At 37.4% G+C, this 23,183-nt stretch overlaps 1 protein-coding gene across 1 annotated transcript in view; it reads right to left on the bottom strand.

Annotated features, from left to right (window-relative positions):
• Window positions 1-5,991: 5,991 nt before the first annotated feature.
• The window catches only part of LOC112621141 (multidrug resistance-associated protein 1-like), a 91,619-nt gene continuing 74,427 nt past the window's right edge, over window positions 5,992-23,183 (bottom strand). Inside the window, exons 20-28 of the mRNA XM_025380369.1 lie at window positions 20,547-20,702; window positions 16,312-16,511; window positions 15,439-15,565; window positions 13,974-14,075; window positions 11,246-11,389; window positions 9,794-9,952; window positions 8,108-8,274; window positions 6,877-7,071; window positions 5,992-6,130 (exon numbers count right to left, since the gene is read on the bottom strand). Coding sequence (XP_025236154.1) covers window positions 5,992-6,130; window positions 6,877-7,071; window positions 8,108-8,274; window positions 9,794-9,952; window positions 11,246-11,389; window positions 13,974-14,075; window positions 15,439-15,565; window positions 16,312-16,511; window positions 20,547-20,702 — 1,389 coding nt within the window. The remainder of the gene's footprint in view (window positions 6,131-6,876; window positions 7,072-8,107; window positions 8,275-9,793; window positions 9,953-11,245; window positions 11,390-13,973; window positions 14,076-15,438; window positions 15,566-16,311; window positions 16,512-20,546; window positions 20,703-23,183) is intronic.

The raw sequence follows: 23,183 nt of genomic DNA on the forward strand, positions 1-23,183 counted from the left end.
AAAATATTTTTCTATTTACGATCTATTTTACATTTTCCTCCTATGCCTATTCCTTTTCTCTTTTTGCAGCATTATTGAGATAAGCAAAAAGTTACTATCTTTGGGCAACAATGATAACTAAGCTCAGACTGGGCATTCTGAAAGTAACCAGTGAGAAGCCTGGGTTACCTAGATAGCAATCATCAAGAAGCCAGGAACTCTTCTTATGGTTCAGACCCATTACCTCGGCCCATTAACCCAGCAGCATAGTAGACACGTGAATTACCAAATAGCCTTCCTTTTCATAAGGAGATTTAGAGACATGTCGATAACAGTACAACCAGAAGTTCTTACTTCTTGTATTAAAAAATGATCTACTTGCATCCAGGAAAGTAGGAAAGGAGAACTAGAAGGAGCTAGAAGAAGTTCCTAACTGCTGCCTCCTCATATTTGCTTGATCTCACTGAGATAATATTATGCATCACTGAGGCCTATATCTTCTTTGAATCTCCAGTTATCCCAAGTTTGCTGTGTATAAAATAGGCTTTTATAAACTTTTTGCACTTTTTATTTACTTAAGAGTGTGTCCTGGGACGGGTGCGGTGGCTCACGCCTGTAATACCAACACTTTGGGAGGCCGAGGCCAGCAGATCACGAGGTCAGGAGATCGAGACCATCCTGGTTACCATGGTGAATCTCCGTCTCTACTAAAAATATAAAAAATTAGCTGGGTGTGGTGTCACATGGCTGAGGCAAGAGAATCACTTGAACCCAGGAGGCGGAGGTTGTAGTGAGCCAAGATTGCATCACTGCACTCCAGCCTGGGCAACAGAGAGAGACTCCATCTAAAAAAAAAAAAAAAGGAGTGTGTCCTGGTGTGGTGGCTCATGCCTGTAATCCCAGAACTTTGGGAGGCCAAGGTGGGCAGATTACCTGAGGTCAGGAGTTTGAGACCAGCCTGGCCAACAGGGTAAAACCCCGTCTCTACTAAAAATACAAAAATTAGCCAGGCATGGTGGCACATGCCTGTAATCCCAGCTACTCAGGAAGCTGAGGCAGGAGAATTGTTTGAGCGCAGGAGATGGAGATTACAGTGAGCTGAGATCATGCCACTGCACTCCAGTCTGGCTGACAGAGCAAGACTCTAGCTCAAAAAAAATAAATAAATAAAAGTGTCCTATGATGTGATTTTGTAAATGTGAGACTATGGTTATAAGGAACAATGAGTTTTGGTGTTTAAATAATAGCCAATATGTTATTCAATGTTTTCTATGTGCTAGACACTGTCTTAAGTGATTACATGTATTACATGATTTAATTTCCAAAGCATACTTAGGAGGTAAATAGAATTATGACTCCCAAATAAACACAGAGAAATATGTAAAGTTACTCAAGTTTATACAACTATTAAGTGGTTGAGTTCACATAGGTATCCTGTCTTGAGATCCTGAACTCTTAACTACTATGTTTTCGCATTTCAGCTTTTAAATGTTCTTTTAAAAGAAAGGCCCGGGGTGGAGCAAGATGGCCGAATAGGAATAGCTCCAGTCTCCAGCTCCCAGCGCTAGCGACACAGAAGACAGGTGATTTCTGCATTATCAACTGAGGTACTGGGTTCATCTCACTGGGGAGTGCCGGACAATCGGTGCTGGTCAGCTGTTGCAGCCCAACCAGCGAGAGCTGAAGCAGGGCGAGGCATCGCCTCACCTGGGAAGCGCAAGGGGGAAGGGAATCCCTTTTCCTAGCCAGGGGAACAGAGACACACAACACCTGGAAAATCGGGTAACTCCCACCCCAATACTGCGCTTTAAGGAAACGGGCACACCAGGAGATTATATCCCACACCTGGCCGGGAAGGTCCCACACCCACGGAGCCTTCCTCATTGCTAGCACAGCAGTCTGTGATCTAACCACAAGGCAGCAGCGAGGCTGAGGGAGGGGCGCCCACCATTGCTGAGGCTTAAGTAGGTAAACAAAGCCCTGGGAAGATCGAACTGGGTGGAGCTCACAGCAGCTCAAGGAGGCCTGCCAGTCTCTGTAGACTCCACCTCTGGGGACAGGGCACAGCTCAACAACAACAACAACAACAAAAAGCAGCAGAAACCTCTGCAGACACAAGCGACTCTGTCTGACAGCTTTGAAGAGAGCGGTGGATCTCCCAACACAGAGGTTGAGATCTGAGAACGGACAGACTGCCTGCTCAAGTGGGTCCCTGACCCCTGAGTAGCCTAACTGGGAGACATCCTCCACTAGGGGCAGTCTGACACCCCACACCTCACAGGGTGGAGTACACCCCTGAGAGGAAGCTTCCAAAGCAAGAATCAGACAGGTACACTCGCTGTTCAGCAGTATTCTATCTTCTGCAGCCTCTGCTGCTGACACCCAGGCAAACAGGGTCTGGAGTGGACCTCAAGCAATCTCCAACAGACCTACAGCTGAGGGTCCTGACTGTTAGAAGGAAAACTAACAAACAGGAAGGACACCCACACCAAAACACCATCAGTACGTCACCATCATCAAAGACTAGAGGCAGATAAAACCACAAAGATGGGGAAAAAGCAGGGCAGAAAAGCTGGAAATTCAAAAAATAAGAGCGCATCTCCCCCCTGCAAAGGAGCACAGCCCATCACCAGCAACGGATCAAAGCTGGATGGAGAATGACTTTGACGAGACGAGAGAAGAAGGCTTTAGTCCATCAAACTTCTCAGAGCTAAAGGAGGAATTACATACCCAGCGCAAAGAAACTAAAAATCTTGAAAAAAGAGTGGAAGAATTGATAGCTAGAGTAATTAATGCAGAGAAGGTCATAAACGAAATGACAGAGATGAAAACCATGACACGAGAAATAGGTGACAAATGCACAAGCTTCAGTAACCAACTCGATCAACTGGAAGAAAGAGTATCAGCGATTGAGGATCAAATGTTTCTAAACACTTCTATAGCAAGGCTATGTTTAGAAGTAAATGAAATTGCCATTATTCAGCCATTTTTTGACCTACAGAAATGAATATTTTATATGGTCCAACCTAATACTATATTTAAAGAGGCATGGATCCTACCCCTACAGCAAACTTTAATTTTATTTAGTATGCCCACAAAGATATTGGTTTAAAATCCTGTTTTTTTAAAGATTTGGAAATTTTTTCAAACTACAGACTAGTTTTCAGTGACTCTTCTAGGAATGAGACATCTTGGTGGAGAACTAGAAAGAGCATCCTCAGCTTTGTACTCACGTAGACCTGGATTCTTTGTCTTATTGGCCCAGCTCCTCTTGGAATCTAAATGGAGTAGATAATGCCTTTCTGATATTATTGAGTGAGAATTGAAAGTGACACATGTTCCAAATATATTGCACATTACCTGGCACATCGTGGGCTTTCAATAATAAACGTTCTTATTATCCTCAAAGAAAGCAACTTAATGCTACTTAGGATTTTTCTCTGTCAGCTATGGTAAATATTTTGTATATTGAAATGTATCATTACTTTATGAATCTATTTTGAAGTTACAGTCTTTAAACAAATCATACAATCATGGGATAACCTTTTTTATTACAAATGTGCTACCTCGCTGTAATCCAATCACTTTGAGTACTTTGCGCTTTGCTTCTAGTGTACATCAATAATTGAACAAACTGGATGTACATAATTGAAGTAAGAATAAAATATCGATTTCTTAAAACAAGAAAATTATATTTGAATAGCTTTGATTTAGTCATTTTTTATGTTTTTTACTTTTGCTTTTCTTTTACTCTGTATTACATATGAAGATATAATATATCTGTATACATATGCAGAAAACTACACATATTCTAAATATACAGATTGGTGAACATTCACAAACTGAATGAGTACTCAGATTCACTTCAAGAAACAAAATGCTACCATTATCCCATAAGTCTACCTTGTGTACCCTATTATAACCCTCCCCACCAAGGATAACCAGTATCCCAACTTCTAATAGTACAAATTAGTTTTTCTTTTAAAAAATTATATAATTAGAATCATGGAGTCATATAGTAATATTCTTTTGTGGCTATTTCACTCAACATTCTTTGTGAGATTCATCAGATTGCCTAATGTGCGCAGTAGCTGTTGTACATTCATTCTCATAGCTAGATAGAATTCTATTATGTGAATATATCACAATTTATCCAGGCTACTGTTGATTTCCCATTAGATTTTAAAATTATGCAGCTTCTCTGATTTACTAAAATTATAGGAGTAGGGAGCTAAAACATCTTTTAACTCATAAATGAAGTATTTTGATTCCTTTCTTAATACAATTCAATAGCTATTTATTCAATGTTTACAAAGCACTTCAGGGATTGTACAGATAGGACAACACTTCAAGTAGCTTACATCCTTAAGGGAGGAGATTTTAGATAATACAAGTTTTCTAGTTTAAGGCAACTTTTCATAAACACCCTTAGGAAATGAAGCAAGGTTGTACAGGGCTGCACAGGGAGGAAGAAAGGAGGACAAAAGAAATGGTTGATGGGCTTTAAAGAACATGTTAAACTATTTTATTAAAATCTTCTTGAAAGAAAATCCTATTGAAGTTTAAAGACTTAAAATTTGAAGGACAATTCAGAGACATAACGTTGCTTCTTTTAAACAAAACTACTAAAGAAAAAGCCCTTTAAATCTGATTAGGACTACAAATCAACAATCCTCTCATAAATGTAATAAAATATCCCACTGAGGTTGGTATATTAACCAAAAAATAATGTTCCAAAGAAAATACTAGGCTTTTTATTTTACTCAAAGGTAAATGATAAAAATATAAAACATTCTAAACAATTATAAAAAATCTGTTAATATATAATTACTGTTTCCAAAAAGCAGTTGAATAACTTTTTTTCTGTGATTTCTTCATCATTTCATAAATTGCACAATAGCTCAAAATATACTTTTAAAACTTATTTTTTTTTAAGATATGGTGTCTGTCACCCAAGCTGGAGTACCATGGTGTATCATACCTCACTGCAAACTTGAACTCCTGGGCTCAAGCGATCCTCCCACCTCAGCATCCTGAGTAGCTGGGATTACAGGCGTGCACTATCATGCCTGTCTCATTTTTTTCATTATATTTACTCATTTTTTGTAGAGACAGGATCTCACTTTGTTGCCCAGGTTGGTCTCAAGTTCCTGGCTTCAAACTATCCTTTCATCTCGGCCTCCCTAAATGCTGGGATTATGGGTGTTTGCCACAGTGCCCAGCCCACATCTGTTTATATATAAATAAGTACTTACAGTACTCTAAAATGTCTAGCTATTCATTCTACAAACATTTGTCGGGCATCAGTTTTGTGAAAGGCACGATGGTAGGAACATAACATACAAAGATGATTAAAACTGGTCACTTGCCTTCAAGGGGAAAGCAGACTTAAAAATTAAAATAGAGTATGAGCCCTGCCATGATAAAGGTATGCACATGGGGCTAATGAGAGCACAGAAAAGGGGTGTCTAGATCACAGTGGAGGGCAGAGGGGAAGATCAGGGGACACGCTGAGAAGGGAACTCCCAAGTGAAGTCAGGGACTTAAAGGACAAGTGGCACTTAGCATTTTGGCCAATGTGAATAAGGTAAGCACGAATGGAAGAGGGAAGTCTAGGTACAGCCCAGGATGGTTAGAAACTGTGGTGCTGGCAGGGGGCCGTGGCTCACACCTGTGATCACAGCAGTTTGGGAGGCTGAGATGGGCAGATCACCTGAGGTCAGGCAGGTGCCTGTAATCCTAGCTACTCAGGAGGCTGAGGCAGGAGAATCACGTGAACCCAGGAGGCGGAAGATGCAGTGAGTTGAGATCGTGCCATTGCACTCCAGCCTGGGCAACAAGAGCAAAACTCTGTCTTGAACAAACAAACAAACAAACAAAAAAAAAACTGGTGCCTATGAGAGTGTGTGCCAACTCATAGCAGGGGCCTGCCCTTGTGCATTTTTCTTCTATCTTTGCTTTTTAAATACTAATGCACTGTAGTGATTTTTTATTGTGCAAATTAACGTACAGCTAAAGTAATTTATTTTTTGTGCCTGATTCTTGTGTTATTCCAGCATCCGTTGTCATTTCATAGAAAAGTCCTTTCTGACGTATCAAATTCTGAGGCGCTTCAAATTCCACAATGCTTCCTGAATCTAGAACAAGCACCCTGAAATGTGAAAAGAATAGCATCAGGTAACCTACAGTCTTCCACCTCACATTTCATTTTATTGGTCCTGCTAATATAAAGTTGTTTTTTTGTTTTTTGTTTTTTTTTTTTTTTTTTGAGACGGAGTCTTGCTCTGTCACCCAGGCTGGAGTACAATGGCCGGATCTCAGCTCACTGCAAGCTCTGTCTCCCAGGTTTATGCCATTCTCCTGCCTCAGCCTCCCGAGTAGCTGGGACTACAGGCGCCCACCACCTCACCCGGCTAGTTTTTTTGTATTTTTAGTAGAGACAGGGTTTCACCATGTTAGCCAGGATGGTCTCGATCTCCTGACCTCGTGATCCGCCCGTCTCGGCCTCCCAAAGTGCTGGGATTACAGGCTTGAGCCACCGCGCCCGGCCTATAAAGTTTAAACCAGTGTATGAGTTATTTCAGTTCAACATATAGGTGCTAGTTAATTCAGGAACTATATCAAGTTCTCTAATATTCTTTCAGCTTTGACTTTTTCTTCCAATTATTTTGGAAAACACCTTCTATGTCATTGTCTATAGCAAGTTTTCTAATATTCTTTTAGCTTTAACTTTTTCTTCAATTATTTTGGAAAATACCTCTTATATCATTAGGGAAAACTGTGTATCTCCCAGCACAGATATAATTATTTATGACTGGCAAGTAATCAGTGTGTTTCATATACCCAATATTTATCTTGGCAGAAATGATTTTATTTCTGAAAAGCAAGCAAGCACACCTGTCTGAATCAATGATAGACTGCAGCCTGTGAGCAATGGTCAGGATGGTGCAATCAGAAAACTCCTTCCTGATTGTGGTCTGCACCAACTTGTCCGTCTCAAAGTCGATGGAGGCTGTTGCTTCATCCAAGATGAGAATTTTTGTTTTTCGAAGCAAAGCACGAGCAAGACAGACCAGCTGCCGTTGTCCCATGCTGTTAAAATAATAATAATAATAATTTCAACAATGGACTTTATGGTAACACACTTCATGTTTTAAAATTCTGATGGTATTACTATTCTTTCTTTCTTTCACCCACAATTTCATTTGTTCTTTTATTCAAGAAATATTTATTGAGGGAGTGCCAGACTTTAGACCAATGAGCAAAACAGACAAAAATCTCTGTGTAGCAGATATGTTCTCATGGGGACACAGAAAGCAATAAGCAAGATAATTGAGTAAAAAGCATAGTAGGAGGGGTATACGAGTACGGTGCAACATTATATGTAGTAATTTCATGGATAGTATCTATATAATAAGTGTTAAGAAGAATTCAAACACACAGAAGTGGGGTATAAAGTGTGGGTGTGGGGTGGGCATTTTAGATGGGCTTGCCAAATAAATCCTCAGGAGAAGTTTTAAGACAGGAACTGAAGGACATGGAGAGTGAGGCATGCAGATTTCCAGTAAAAACTTGTTCCAGATAAAGGAAACAGCAGATGTAAAATCCCTGTGGTAGGCGTGAATTGGCCTGGCAAACTCATGACACAGCATGGAGACCAATGTCACAGAAACACAGAGGGGTAGGGAGAAAGTGATCAAAGAAGGGGTGGTGGGAGTCCTGCCACGCAGGCCATTACAGGGATCTAGCTCACTTTCCTTGGGTCTCTGGTCACATGAGGGGGGCTGTCTTAAGGCAACAAACAACGGTGAAGGCAAAGTAGCCCCTTACAACATTTTTTAGGAACGAGGCTCTCAGAGTAGCAGTCTTGACAAAAGAAGATTGAATTAAATAGTGACTTTTCATAGGGCATTGTTCTTTATTTTTTCTTTCCTTTCTCTTAGCCAGTGGTTTCCCAGGCTGCAGCTACCAATGTACTTTTTCCTTCTCTTCCCTAGAGGGAATCGGCCATGGTGCACTTTAAACAGGCCCTGGTGGCTCAGCAGCTATATTTCTCTTTGATGCCAGTTCAAGTTTCTAAAGAGCTTGGAATGAATAACTTGGACAAGCTCTGCTCTTAGCAGCTTACCTGAGGTTCTCGCCACCCTCTGAAATCTCATGCAGTAGCTTCTCAGGAAGGGACTGCACAAACTCTTTTAAGTGACACAATTCCAGCACTTCCCACAGCTTGCTATCAGAATATTTGTTTAGGGGATCCAGGTTCATTTGAAGGGTTCCAGAAAATAAAACAGGGTGCTAGAGCAGAAAATAGTCCCGCATAATCTTACTGTCATGAGGCATAAATACATTGCTAAAAATCAGACTCAGAAAACAAAGCAGGAGAAAGCAAAATGATCAGACCTACTATAGTCAACAAATTCATTTTATATTTAAAACAAAAACAGAAGAGAGTCAAAATAAACTATAATTCATATTAAGTCATCATAAGTCTCCTGATTTTCTTTCTCCTATTCCTATTATTGAAAATAATAACAAGCACCAAAATAATGATGATAATTACTGCCATGTAGTCAAGGATATAACATACAATAAATATGAAATGTAGTATGTATATAATATTATCAATCAGTATACCAACTCAGAAAGATAGAAGTTAGTATTCTTATTTTACAGAGAGTGAGCTGGAAGTTCCAAAGAGTTCTTGTCCACACCACACGAAGGTAAGTTGGTGGTTGAAGAGAATTCAAAGATTAAGTTCGTTTTCTTTATTCTATACCAAGATGCCTAGTGAAACTATATTTTACTCTATCTATAAGAGAAGAACGACTGATGGCTCTTTTTTTCCACTAATTTTTTTCCCTTCCAGAATTCCAGATTTTACTCAAATTTGTTTTGAGGTAAATGCATGAATACAAGTATATGTCTAAACAATATGACATTTTAATATATTTTTAGAAGACAGTACAATGATTTTCTTTTTTTTTTTTTTTTTTTTTTGAGACGGACTCTGGCTCTGTTGCCCAGGCTGAAGTGCAGTGGCACAATCTTGGCTCACTGAAACCTCTGCCTCCCAGGTTCAAGCAATTCTCCTGTCTCAGCCTCCTGAGTGCCTGGGATTACAGGTGTGCACCACCATGGCCGGATAATTTATGTACTTTTAGTTGAGATGGGGTTTCACCATGTTGGCCAGGCTGGTCTCAAACTCCTGACCTCAGGTGATCCACCCACCTTGGCTTCCCAAAGTTCTGGGATTACAGGCATGAGCCACTGCACCCAGTTTCAGCTGAGTATTTCATCCTTGACTTAAGAGGCATACTTTTAAGCTAGTTTGCATGCCTCTTAATGATCAAGTTCCTTTGATTCCACAGATGGAAAAATCAAAGAACTTGAGAAAAGAGATCTAACTGAATTACTGTTATTTTTTTAATGTTTCTAAACTTCAAGTGAAAAAGTCAAAATTCTACATTCAAACTAACAACTAAGCAAAAACTTCAGTAATTTTTTTTTTTAAAAAATCAGTGTGTTTCAGTCTGATCTATTTATTTGAATTTTATTTGTACTTACTATTATGAAGGAATTGTATCAAAAAGATGTACTGGTTTTTCAAATAGATAAACGCTCTTAGGAGGAATGCTTTATGATAAGGGTATTCAAAGAGGATTCAATTACATAGCAGTTTTTCATATATTCCATTTAAAATGATATGGCTTCAGACAATGAATTTATAGACTTGGAAGGAACAGATTTTTAAAAAGAAAGAAAACAGATTTTCTTGGAGTGGGTTAAGAAAGATTACTGGCAACACAGGCTTTACCTGTGGAATAATGTTAAGTTTGCCACGAAGGTCATGAAGTCCAATAGTTGATATATCAATTCCGTCAATAATAATTTTGCCTCCTGCTCTCTCCACAATTCTAAATAAGCAATTTGATAGTGTGGATTTGCCTGCTCCAGTCCTTCCCACAATTCCAATCTGTAATGAAATAATCATAAACTCTACTTTTTGTAAGGAAACAAGGCCCTTTGCACTGGCAACAAATGTATTCAGGTATCAGGTCAGTGGGATCCAAGACTAACCTTGATGGGCATGGAAGATGTCAGGTGACCTGTAAGGACCAGTTTTTATCCAAATACTCTTTACTTGCTGGAAAGGCTCTGACTAAACACTCTGTGTTTTTCCTTTAGTTTTGAATAAATTAGTTACTTCCTCACCAAAGATCCCCAGCAGACCCAGGAAAACCAGGCCATTCCTGAACCACCCCTAAACTACCCATTAAAGTTTAGGGCAAAAGAAGCAATGATAATGAGTGGTTTTATTGAGATTTTCAGAAAACAGATTTTCTCTATCTTCCCTTCATTGAAACAAACAAGCAAAGAAACAAATAGGGCACTGGAATCTTTTGCCAGATAGACTAGAAAATTCAAAGGAATGTCTGTAAATTTCCCTGGTGTATCAAAACAACTCTGCATTAAAACTATTATAGGCAGCCAAAAATAGTGTTTAAGGTTTTTGACTCCTGGCCAAAATAATCATCGTGTCATAAACATCCCAGTGATTAAACATTTCCCTATGACCATGAGAACTAAAGAGCAACATCTTCTGGTTGCTGATTTGCATCTTGGTATTAATAGGAACGTTAGGCAGATAGAATATTAAAGTGGTTCGTTTGCCCTAATATAAAATCTCAAGTCTAACAAAATAAATCAGAAAAAACAGAAATCTGTTGAAGTCATTGGGGTAATGAAAATTTCAGAATGATTGCTTCTGTTCCAAAAATATTCCTGCTCCAAAAATATTTCTGCTTCAAAAATATTTTTGCTAATGTGTCTGGTTGCTTTTTTAAAAAATAAAACTAATATCATATACTATCGATAGTTTTGTGAGTTGCTTGTGTTAACTAAAGTGTGTTTCAAACATTTTCCCATCTCTCTAATGGTTTTGGAAAACATGATGTCTTTGAGCATACAAATAGTTAAATATATGGATTTATTGTGTTTGGGGTAAGGATTTACTTATTGTTGCAATTCATTTTATAGAGGAAGTAAAAACTAAGTACACCAAAATTATATTTCACAGTAGTATATGAGCAATTTAATTAAGAAATGTAGTTTTTATAGAGGGCAAATATATTCAGTACACACCAACCACATGTCTTTATTACTTTTGTGTAACAAAAGACCACCTTATATTCAATATCATATTATACTCAACAATGAATGCATTCAGATAAAAGGGAAACTAAAACATATGAAATATATATGATACCTTCTCTTCCCCATGAGTCTGGAAAGTGATATCTTGCAATGCTAAACCAAGATCATCTCGGTATCGAGCCTGATAATTAATAAATTTCACTACACCTTTATTGGGCCATTGTAATGGGGGTCTTCTAGACATTATCCAAGGTGCCTTAAAACAAATACAAACAAAAAATAAATACTTTAAACGACAATTATAATTAAAAAATCCCTCCCCCCAAAATAATTCTTATGCATGTAACAAAAATGAATATAAATGATGAAAGATATTTGTGGATATTATGATTTTCTGAAAATAGTTTTAAACGTTACCAACATGAAACTTATCTAGTTATAAGAAAATATTAGAAATAAATATTTTGAGGTAAGAAGACTTCTCATCTCCTATCAAGTTATTAAGAAAAAGATTTTCTAAAATCCTTTTAAGGGTCTGAAGATAACTTGAAATTTTAGCTGAGATAAGGACAGCTTGTCATTCATTCGTTCCTCGAAGGTTTGCTGTGTCAGTCACTATTTTAGTTGCTGGAGGTTCCACAGTGAGAAAAACAGATAAAAATTATTTCCCTTATGAGGTATAGTGGGGAGAGACAAAAAGAACCGTATAACATATACAGCATGTTGGATGATAATAAAGCTTTGTAAGACAAGAAACAGCCAGGGTTGGGAAGAGGAGGAGGTGTCATTTAAAGCAGGGTAGTTAGGAAAGGCTTTGCTGACTATGGTCAGAGAAAACGCCAGGTGGATACCAATGGAAGAACATTCTAGGCAAAGGGTTTAATAACTACTTGGAACTAATTAGTTGTGCCCAAGACCTAAGACAGGGGCCTGTGTGGAATACTGGAGGAAGCACAAGGTAAAAGAACACACAAGACTGCGTGATGCCTGGACAGTGAGGTAAAGTGCTTCGTGGGAGAGGGAGTGATGGCTAACATCAAATGATAGGTCAGGTAGGTGAGGACTGACAAAGAACCAGTTGTGATCTTCATGAGGGAAGATTCAGTGGAATAGTGGGATCAAAAGCGTGTTTGGAGAGGGTCCAAAAATGAATCAGAGAAAAGGAGATAGAAAAGCAAGTACAGACAACTTTGCAAAAGAACTTTTCTGTAACGGAAAGCAGAGAAACAGGTGTAGAGGGTTGAATAAGGTTATTTGAACACATTCATCCTTCCATGTCAAGAGTTTTTATAGCAGTATTTGTCACAACTTGCATCGAATTACATAAAGGTTTTTGTTTGTTTGTTTAAATGTGTGTACACACATATTTTTATCATCTTTTTCTAATGTGAAAGAAATATATATCATGAGCAAAAATTTAGAAAATACAGAAAAATAATATTTGATATTAGCCATGAGATGACAGACTAAACAAGTTGAATACTGGTAACTGAAGATTGTGAAGGTAGACTAATTTTTCATGAAATTTCTTTGAGAAGGAAAGACAAGACCTTGGGAAAAATCCAGAGAAAAATTCAAAGTTCAGGTAGGAGTTGGAGAATGCAGAAAATATTTTGGCATAGTTACAGGCTGAGAGGAACTGCAGGGGAGTGGGAATTAGAAGAGGTGGTTAATGGAGTAAGATCTGAGAGAAAACAGGAAAAGATATTACCAAAAATGCAATGGGAAATGTTAGATTTTTCTTTGGAGGAGGTACCTGTTCCTCAGATTCATGAGCGAAAGGGGAAGAGTTACAAGATAAAAAAGAAAGATAGCTTCCTAGGTGGATTGAGGAAGGAACAGAAATCCAAGTCATCTTTGTCATCTGCCCTGTTAATTAGTAGAAGTTGGAAGCAGAAGCAATCCAGATGAGTAAAATATTTTAGAAACCTAAATATTATACTCTGTCACTAGTTGAAATAACTCTTCACCCTCCCAAATTACAGTTAATTAGAGGGAACAAAATAGACTCATTTATTCTCCTCTCCCTTCCCATTCACGGAGATACTAATGATGGGTAAACAGAACAGAAGGTATAAGCAATAAAATGTAATTCATTTAGAAATTGTGCAGAATCTAAATAATTATGAGTTGAGTATATTAAGACACTTTTCTCACTGTAAAATCTCCACAAAGTTATAATTGCAAGTTGTATATTTTACACTACACGTCAGTAGAGGACAAATCACTGTGCCTTTTAGAAACAGGATATGATCTTGTATTTTTATAACTCATTGAAGTAGGGATATATCTTACAATTTAGGGTGTATCCTAATTTAATTAGAAGTATTTTCGTTTCCATTTTAGTGATATATAGAATAATAGGCCACTTTATAACAATTTTGGTTTTAATTTCATTGAGACACTGAATATCACATGAATTTGGAAATGCAGGTTTGCTTAACATTTGTTTTTAATGTCAATTTATAGTACATTACAATGTCTTACTCCTGCAGCCAATCCATTTATTGATTATTTAGGAGTGCTTACCTCTTTTTTTTCTCATACTTTTTTTTTTTTTTTAATTAGACAGGATCTTGCTCTATCACTCAGGCTAGAATGCAGTGCCATGATCACAGCTCACTGCAACCTTGAACTACCAAGCAGAAGGGATTCTCCCACCTTACCCTCCCAGGTAGCTTGAACTAAAGGCATAAGCCACCATACCCAGCTTACTTTTTTTTTTTTTTTTTTTTGAGAAAGAGAATCTCACTATGTTGGCAAGGCTAGTCTTGAACTCTCGAACTTAAGTGATCCTCCCACGATTCCCAAAGTACTGGGATTACAGGAGATGTGCTTACCTCTTTATCCATATTTTCATATTCACAAACTCTTTCAACAGCAACTGCATTGGTTTCAATTTCGCATGCTTTCTTTACCCAAAAATTCAGAGAATGAGTTATCTAGGGGGTATGGTGGAGCAAACAAGAGCTTAATGCATGTTCTTTAGGGTTTTTTTTGTAACATAAATAATACTTTATTTTTTCTAAAGTTTTACTTTTCATTTCTTGAATCTGCCAAGAACTTGTCACATATTATCTCATATACTTTATTTCTTTTGATTATTTAGCAGCTCTAGAAATAAGCATATTTCTTCATATGCATATTTGTGTTTAAGGATATTAAACTCATTAATATCATAAATAATGGAATTACTTGGGATAAGATAGACCATAATTCAGCATATATGCAAGAAGTGCATAGTGGGTATAAGGAATGATGTAAGATTGATGGTATATGCCTCAAAAAAATGTGCATCCTAAATGACAAAAAAAAACAGTGTGCAAACACTTTGGCATTCTTCACTACCTTCCATCAGAAGGCAGATTCTCCTAGATTTCTAACTATTCCTGCTCCCCTTAAAAAGAAAAAAAAAATCTATATTTTCTTCCCACTCTATTCCCAAATATAGGTTCTCTAAGGGTATAACTTTGAACAGAATTCTAAAAGTCAAAAAACTTGTCCAATCCAGTTTTTTTCTTGAGTTTGGTGCCAGCCCATTTGATACCTCACCTGGCCTGAACTGATGTGGGGCTCTTCAAAGCGTTTTCTTAATCCAGTTAGTGGGCATATGCAGTAGTGTTTGATTATGGGCTTCTGAACCAGGCCCTGGATATGGCTATGTACATATTTCCTTTCTAGCAGCCTAAATTCTGAATTCTGAAATGCAACTGGCTCAAGGTTTTTGGATATGGGACCAAGAGTATATAACACAATCACCTAGACTTATCTTCTCCATAATGTGGAAGCAGTTTAGGGCATTTGTTATTTTACAAAGGGAGCATGCATCCTACCACTAGTGCATTACAGTGTAATATCAAATAGGGTTTATTAGGGAAAAACTTACAAGCCAAAGAGAAACAGCTCATATATTCTCCCTAGAGCTTGCATTATCTTCTTGCTTAGACTGAGCACATGAGATACACCAGCTGTGTTGGAGAGGGACCCTACCCTTTTAATACTCTATAAATCTACCAGGACAGGAGAGCAGGAAACTTCTGAGTAACTATGGAACATCAGGATTTCCTGGTCCTTTAGCACTCAGCCTTGAGTATCAGCCTGTTCTTCCTATACGTTAACTTAGAATTGCTGAGCTAGCTTCCTGCGACTAGCAAGATAGAGAAGGAAATGAGCCTCCAGAGCAATCCAGATTTGTCTCTCATTACTTAGTTAATATAATATATAATTCAGACAAGCAAAGAAGAAGAGTGTGTAATTAATTGGATTATAAACATACCATCTACCACAAAAGTCATTATTACTTACATTTAGGGCATAGGATATAGACAAACCAACTGTTGCTGAATCTATAGAATTGCCAGCCAACACAGCAAGCAGTGCAGCAAAAAGCACCATTAAGTTGCCAAGAAATTCAAGTCTAACAGACAGCCACCTGTGATCAATGGAATATATTCCTGAGTAACTGAGATGGAAAAGTTTTGGTGCATTTAGTACTGTCTCCTCTGGGAAATCGAGACGTAAACAGCAAGAGCTGCTTTCTTTTTTCTCCCCCACTTACTTGGAATTCAATCAAACATAGGATCATCCGTGATAACTTAAAGAATTCATCTGCATGAAAATGCATTTTACTTTTGCAGAACTTTGCTTTAAAACTTGATCAGAATTTAAAAGCAAAATAACACCAGTTAAAATGATATATTGCATTTTAAAAATCCTATTGGAAGTATATACAACCCTTCCAGTTGTATATACTTTTTAATATGATAAAATTAGTCTCTAAAAATTGAAATGTGCTCAACCACTATTTAATATTTCATTTTTCTCCTTTATGTGAGATTATAACTTCAAATTCAAAAATTTTTAATAAAATTTGTATACACTGTTTTGTAACAGGATATACAAATAAAATATATTCTAAAACTATAAAACACCATGCAGAATCATGTCATGAGTAATTCTAATAGCACCTTTTTCATATTAAATTGTATGTACCATTCATGTGAATATAAATAGATACAATTCAATTTAAATGTACGTTAAATACTGGAAAATATTTGTCTTATTAATACATACTTCTAAAACTTGAATGAAATGCCATACAAAACCCTCTGTTTAGAAGTCAGTGAGCAAGATGTCTAAGAAGAGATTGATCTTAGGCTAAGTATCGATGGGACTTACCGGTTAGAAATTACATTATTGTAGAAACAGACCAAGTTTTCATTCACCACCTCTTTGTATTGCTGGATAAACCTCTGTTGATGTCCAAATGCTCTGATGGTGGACACTCCTGATAAAGTCTCACTGAAGTGGGAAATGACAGGAGAACGGGACGCTCCTGTCAGCCTCCGGATTTGCCGAGAGCTTGCCACATAGTATCTCTAATCAGAAGACAGAAAGAAGCAGTCGGAAAGATGTAGCAGAAATTGCTTTAATAGTTTAAAAACTACAAGACCTTTGTGTCGTGATTTAAAGAGTGACCCCCCCAAAAGTCAGATACAAGTCCTAACCCCCAGTATCTGTGAATGTGACCTTATTCAGAAATAGCATCTTTGCACATGTAATAGTTAAGGATCTCAAGATGACATCACCCTGGATGTAGGGTGCACCCTAAATCCAATGTTGAGTATCCTCATAAGAGACAAAAAGGAAGACATAGACACATGGAAAACACCATGTCTGCCAGTGGCAGAGATTGAAGTGATGTATTTAGAAGCCAACGAAAATATCAGGACTGTTGACAGCCAGCAGAAGCTAGGAGAGGAGCATGAAAGAGATGTTCCCTCAAAGCCTCCAGAAGGAATCAACTCTGCCTATATACTGATTTTAGACTTCAGAACTGTGAGAGAGGCTGAGTGTGGTGCCCACGCTTATAATGCTAACACTTTGGGAGGCCAAGACAGGAGGGTTGCTAGAGCTCGGGAGTCTGAGACCAGCCTGGGCAATGTAGGGAGACCTTGTTTTTACAAAAAGTTTTATATATATGTGTGTGTGTGTGTGTGTGTGTGTATAGGGAGACCTTGTTTTTACAAAAAGTTATATATATATAGGGAGACCTTGTTTTTACAAAAAGTTATATATATGTATAGGCAGACTTTGTTTTTACAAAAAGCAAATTATAAGTTGTCTACTTCCCCTTGGCTTGAAGTTGAGGACAATTAGGATAGGAAGGACTGTGGGAAGCTGGATGGAGCATGCCCTGAATTAATTGGATCATTAATCAGCCCCGGAAAATTGCTACCAACTGGAAATGAAAATCAAGAGTTATGAGGTCTTGCACAATTTTCAGGAAAATTTTAAATCTGGAATTTTATGTAAAATCCCTAGTTTTAAAATGTCTACATTTGGTAAAAATGCTGAGCAAGCTAAACAAAAACATATCTCAGGTTACATACAGCCTGGTGGTCTACAACTGAACTCTACTCTGTGCTAAGTGCTCTGAAGAATACAGAGGACTACGGCATTCTGAGGCTGTAAAGGGATTTAAGAGATTGCCTAGATTAGGGAATATGTTATTGGGGTCACAGACCATGTGAGTAGATAAATAAGGGTAAAATGCTTTCCCTAGACAAATGTAAATATGCATACACACTTGGAGCTTCTGATAAATTTTCAGTGAATTATAGAATCCATGGAGTTCTTTCATGCAACTCTCTGGGAAATCTGGTTTAAGAAATTTTATCTAGATCAATGCTCCTTATACTTTAGTAAGAATCACCTGCTTGAAGTGTTTGTTGAAAGAAAGGTTTCTGGACCCTACCTTGGGAGATTCTGATCCAATAGGTCTGGGCTATGGCCCATGGGTCCAGGAACCACACTTCACATAGCATACATCTAAATCAAACCTTTATTGCACAGGGGAAAGAAATAGAGCCTAGAAAGGGAAATGATGTCCCAGGCAGATGAGTAAGGAAGATGACTAGAACTCCAAGTTCCTGAATCCAAATTCAGACCTCATCCTATATTACTCCCCCTAAAGAGACATGATTCCTAGACTCCTTTTTACTCCTGGTAACTCTGTCAGAGTTACCAACAAACTGTTAGAGTTTATGAGTACCAACACATAAAATTTCATTTGCCACATGAGTGCTTTTTTTCCTAGATTTTTACAATATATATAAAACATAGTCTCTGAACTCAGAGCACTTACATTTTCATATATTCTGGATTTATTATACCATCAGTATATGCCACCAGTGTAATAAACCCGTAATAGTAGATATTAGAATAGTAGATACGGAGTCAGTTCTTTTTGCCCTATTGTGATAGAGAATGCGCCACATAGAAAATGGAAAATGACGTAGGCCATCAATGTCAAGTAAGATTGGGACAGACAGAAAGAACAGGGAAAAGATGTACAGTAGGAAGAATAATGGAGTATAGGTATGGAAATGAGAAAATTATTTGTAGTCTGGCTTGAGCAGACTAAACTCTAACATGAATTTTAAAACTTGGGTTTTTGAAAAGCATTAAACTCTAAGAATCTTTTTGAAAAGAGTCTCAGATATTTCTACATTTAAAATATATGCTTCAGCATTGATTTTACCTTGTATATGATAACTGATAAGTTAAAGCTGACTATCAGGATATAGAAATCATGCTTTGGAATACATATTTTAATATAGAAATTTCACTGAAAATTTAGAAATAATAGGTAATTTTCTCTGTATTTTATACTTCATTTAAAATCTCCAACAAATGTAAGGATTACATTTTCATAGTAGATTACATATTTGAGGATAATTAACTAATATGGAGTGGAAAAATATACATTCGTTATTTTGGATTCAGTTTGAGCTCCATTTACACTTACAATCTACTTTTGTTTTTCTGTTTACTTAAACTAATTTCTTCTTTTATTGAAGTCCTTATTGCCAGGATAAGTAAAAGAAATGGGAAATAGTTATTTCTGCAACTATCTTTAAATTTCACTCTTTATTTGTGGATTAAGTCTGTAATAAAAAATTGCATGTACTTTGATAAAGGCAATGTAGAGGCCGGGCGCGGTGGCTCAAGCCTGTAATCCCAGCACTTTGGGAGGCCGAGACGGGCGGATCACGAGGTCAGGAGATCGAGACCATCCTGGCTAACACAGTGAAACCCCGTCTCTACTAAAAAATACAAAAAAAATAGCCGGGCGAGGTGGCGGGCGCCTGTAGTCCCAGCTATAGGGAGGCTGAGGCAGGAGAATGGCGTAAACCTGGGAGGTGGAGCTTGCAGTGAGCTGAGATCCGGCCACTGCACTCCAGCCTGGGCGACAGTGCGAGACTCCCTCTCAAAAAAAAAAAAAAAAAAAAAAGGCAATGTAGAAAGAAGATGTTTAAAATCTTTTATAATAATCTCTTGATATCACACATTTGAAAAATTCATCTATTTATAGTTCTTGCGTGTTTGACTAGTACCTTGAGATAAGTGTCAAAAAAATTATGGGAACAGAAATAAGGTGTATAAATCTGTGAATATGAAAAGAACTTTTATATCACAGTGTAGGAGCGAGGTGGAGAAATTTATGTGAGTCATTTCTGTATGAAGCTATAAATGTTTTTTAAACCAAAAGCTGTCATGGTTTCTTGTAAAATAATAAAGATAATAAAGATATCCATTTTAATTGATTCTTTTCATTGTTTAATAAAATTGCTTTGTTTGATTGCTGAAGAAAAAAAATGCTAAGAAATTTTGTTTACCATTGCAGCCTTACAGTGACATAATTTTGCAATTTAAATTGGATGATCACATTTTAATATGAAGAGAGCATGTAAGAATCATGACAGACATATTTAGCTTTCCAGCAATTGTTTGTCTGTAAGAGACAGGTGATGTCTGAAAAAAAAAAAAAAAAAAAAAAAACAAGACAAAAAGGCAGTATCTGTCTCTCTTGGATGTGCAGGGAAATTAATTTTCTGCTAAAATTACAACATACAGGTTTTGTGGTGAGCATAAAAATGCAGGCCCCAGCTCTCCTGCTGCAGGAGCATAGCTGACTGACAGCCCCTGCAACTGCACTGATGGATCCACTGCTGTATTAGCGTAGAGGCCAGCCAATGACTGAGTACTGGCAGAAAGTGCACATAACACCCTCCAACAGGCAACCGTGATTGAGAACTTCCTGTCGAACCTGTTGTAGAACAGTCCTGTAGTCCAAGACCCTTGTTACCCAATCCATCTTCTTTCTTTTTCTCCCTCACAGGCATTCAGCCTGAGTCGCTGTCTGAGAGCTTGCTCAGCCCAGCCTTCTTCTGCTCCCTCTCCTTTATCTTTTACAGGCATTTCCCCCAGTAAATCTCTAACACATCTGTTCCTTTCTTCGACTCTGCTTCTTAGAGAACCTGGACAAAGAGGAGGTTTGAGTGGGTCTGAAACTATATTTGATTGTGAACTTATAAGTTATTAATACAAATAAAAATGTATGCACTTACTTGTACAGAGAAATAGAAGAACACTAAGGGAATAATCCCCAGAATGAAGAGGGGCAAAGCTCCCACAATGACCAACATTGTTCCAATAACATCCAATGTACAATTCACCCACAGCCGTAAATAGTAATGCAAACGCATATCAATTATAAATATGTCCTGAAAAATTTGACATTAGGTCACTTTATTTTTAACTTTTTACAGTTTAAAATGAGAGAAAGAAGAAATATATTATTCAATGGCAAAATTACAAATGTTTACCCAGGTATGACAATCTATTGATTTCATAAATAAATCTAACTACACGATCTTTGCTGACCCCATATATTATTCCCCTGTAGTCAACTATAACAATTAAAAGGCTGTTCTAATTTCGAGATACTTATCATCAAGCAGTTTATATTTCCCGATGACCACTACATGGCAATTAATTATACAACTAAAGTCAGACTTTGATCAAAAAAACAAAAACAAAAACAAAAGCAGTCCATAATTCAATAGCTGGTTTTTTTATCCCAATATTTAGGGCATTGAGCTACCAGTGTTTATGACTCAAAATTTGTAAGTCACTCCTGGGGCATTGTTATCAACTACGAACATGTTCAGTGGCCTTCCTGGATAACTGGATCCTACTCATATCAGACGAAGCAGGAAAACAAAATAATCTTCATTTATAAAATTATGAACTGAAAGACAGAGTGGCCAATAGGAATGAGAGAAGGACAATGGCAAGGTCATGCATTGATTTACTCTTTTTTTTTTTTTTCTTGAGACGCAGCCTTGCTGTGTCACCCAAACTGGAGTATAGTGGTGCGATCTTGGCTCACTGCAAACCTCCGCCTCCCGGGTTCGAGCAATTCTCGTGCCTCAGCCTCCCACGTAGCTAGGATTACAGGCATGAGCCACCATGCCCAGCTAGTTTTTATATTTTTAGTAGAGACAGGGTTTCGTTATGTTGGCCAGGCTGGTCTTGAACTCCTGACCTCAGGTGATCTACCTGCCTCGGCCTCCCAAAGTGTTGGGATTACAGGCATAAGCCACTGCGCCCAGCCTGTTTTACACTTTGTTGCATATAACTTAATCTGTTTGTGGCACAAGGTATGACCTGAGAGATTCCAGGGAATACTAAGACACTGAACCTTGAATAGATGAACTACTCAGTTCAGGACAAAACTAATATAAAAAGCAGAGATGAAATTTTTTAATCCTATCCTCTTTTGGGAGTTCCCTGGTTATTTCATATACCAAACAGTCTAAAAATATCATATTCACATGGAATTTCCCATTTTGAATTTACCTGCCCATACTCTCATCTGCTTAAGACTCAATCATTTGAAATTTTGCTACATGAAAATAATAATAAATCAGTAGGGTTGTAGTCATAAATGTCCTCTGGGAGAAACAGAATGGTGGTCATCAAACTCTTCTATAATTTTTTAAACAACAGTATGTCCCTTGGTATGATTAAGCAAGATTTAACATTCCATTAGAAATTTATGATGTTAGGTACTTTCATTTATGTTTTTACGTTTTATCTTCACTTCCCTTCATACACCCCCCATGTTTTTACATATACATAGAAATGTGTTAATGCACTTTGAGGTTATGGACCTGCGCATCTTAATGTAGGGACCATTAGCAATATGTGACTACTGAACACTGGGAATGTGGCTATTGCAAATTGAGATATGCTGTAAGCACATGATAAAAACCAGATTTAAAATACCTTGTACAAAAAAGTGTAAAGTTTAATCAATAATTTTATGTTAATTACAGTTGGGAATCATGTTTTGGATATACTGTGTTAAATAAAATGTATTATCACAATTAATTTCTATTGTGTTTTATTTTACTTCTTTATTATGGCTACCAGGAAATTTAAAATCACATACGTGGCTTGCATTTTATCTTTATTGGACAGTTCTATTAGAAGCATTTTATGGTAGACACAATGAGAAAACTCCTACAGATAAACAGAGACACTCTGAAAATCTCAATTCATTCCCCATTCACCATAAGTGATGTTATGTTTTCTTAAAGGCAGGATGTTTTCAAAGTCTGGATATCTCTACATTGACTTACATTTTCTTTCTTTTTTTTTAATTTTATTTTTCATTTTTTCACTATTATTATTTTTTTGAGATGGAGTTTTGCTCTTGTTGTCCAGGCTAGAATGCAATCGTGCAATCTTGGCTCACCACAACCTCCATCTCCTGGGTTCAAGCGATTCTCCTGCCTCAGCCTCCTGAGTGACTGGGATTACAGGCATGTGCCACTATTCCCGGTTAATTTTGTATTTTTAGTAGAGACAGGGTATTTCCATGTTGGTCAGGCTGGTCTCGAACTTCCAACCTCAGGTGAACGGCCCGCCTCAGCCTCCCAAAGTGCTGGGATTACAGGCCTGAGCCACCGTGCCTGGCCGACTTACATTTTCTTTCCCTTCTTAGCCTAAAGCATGATTCTTAAACTTGATGTGTGTAAGAATTAGAGTGGTAGATCTCAAAGCACATGTGTTTCTTGGATTCTTTAAGTAATTTTTCAAGTGTTATTTTAATTATATGTACAAAATGTGACTCTGTTGTACATCAGTTATGTACGTCCTAAGGCTTAGAAATATATTTAACAATGAAATCTATATAA

Source organism: Theropithecus gelada, chromosome 3 (genome assembly GCF_003255815.1).
Source record: "Theropithecus gelada isolate Dixy chromosome 3, Tgel_1.0, whole genome shotgun sequence".
Lineage (NCBI taxonomy): Eukaryota > Metazoa > Chordata > Mammalia > Primates > Cercopithecidae > Theropithecus > Theropithecus gelada.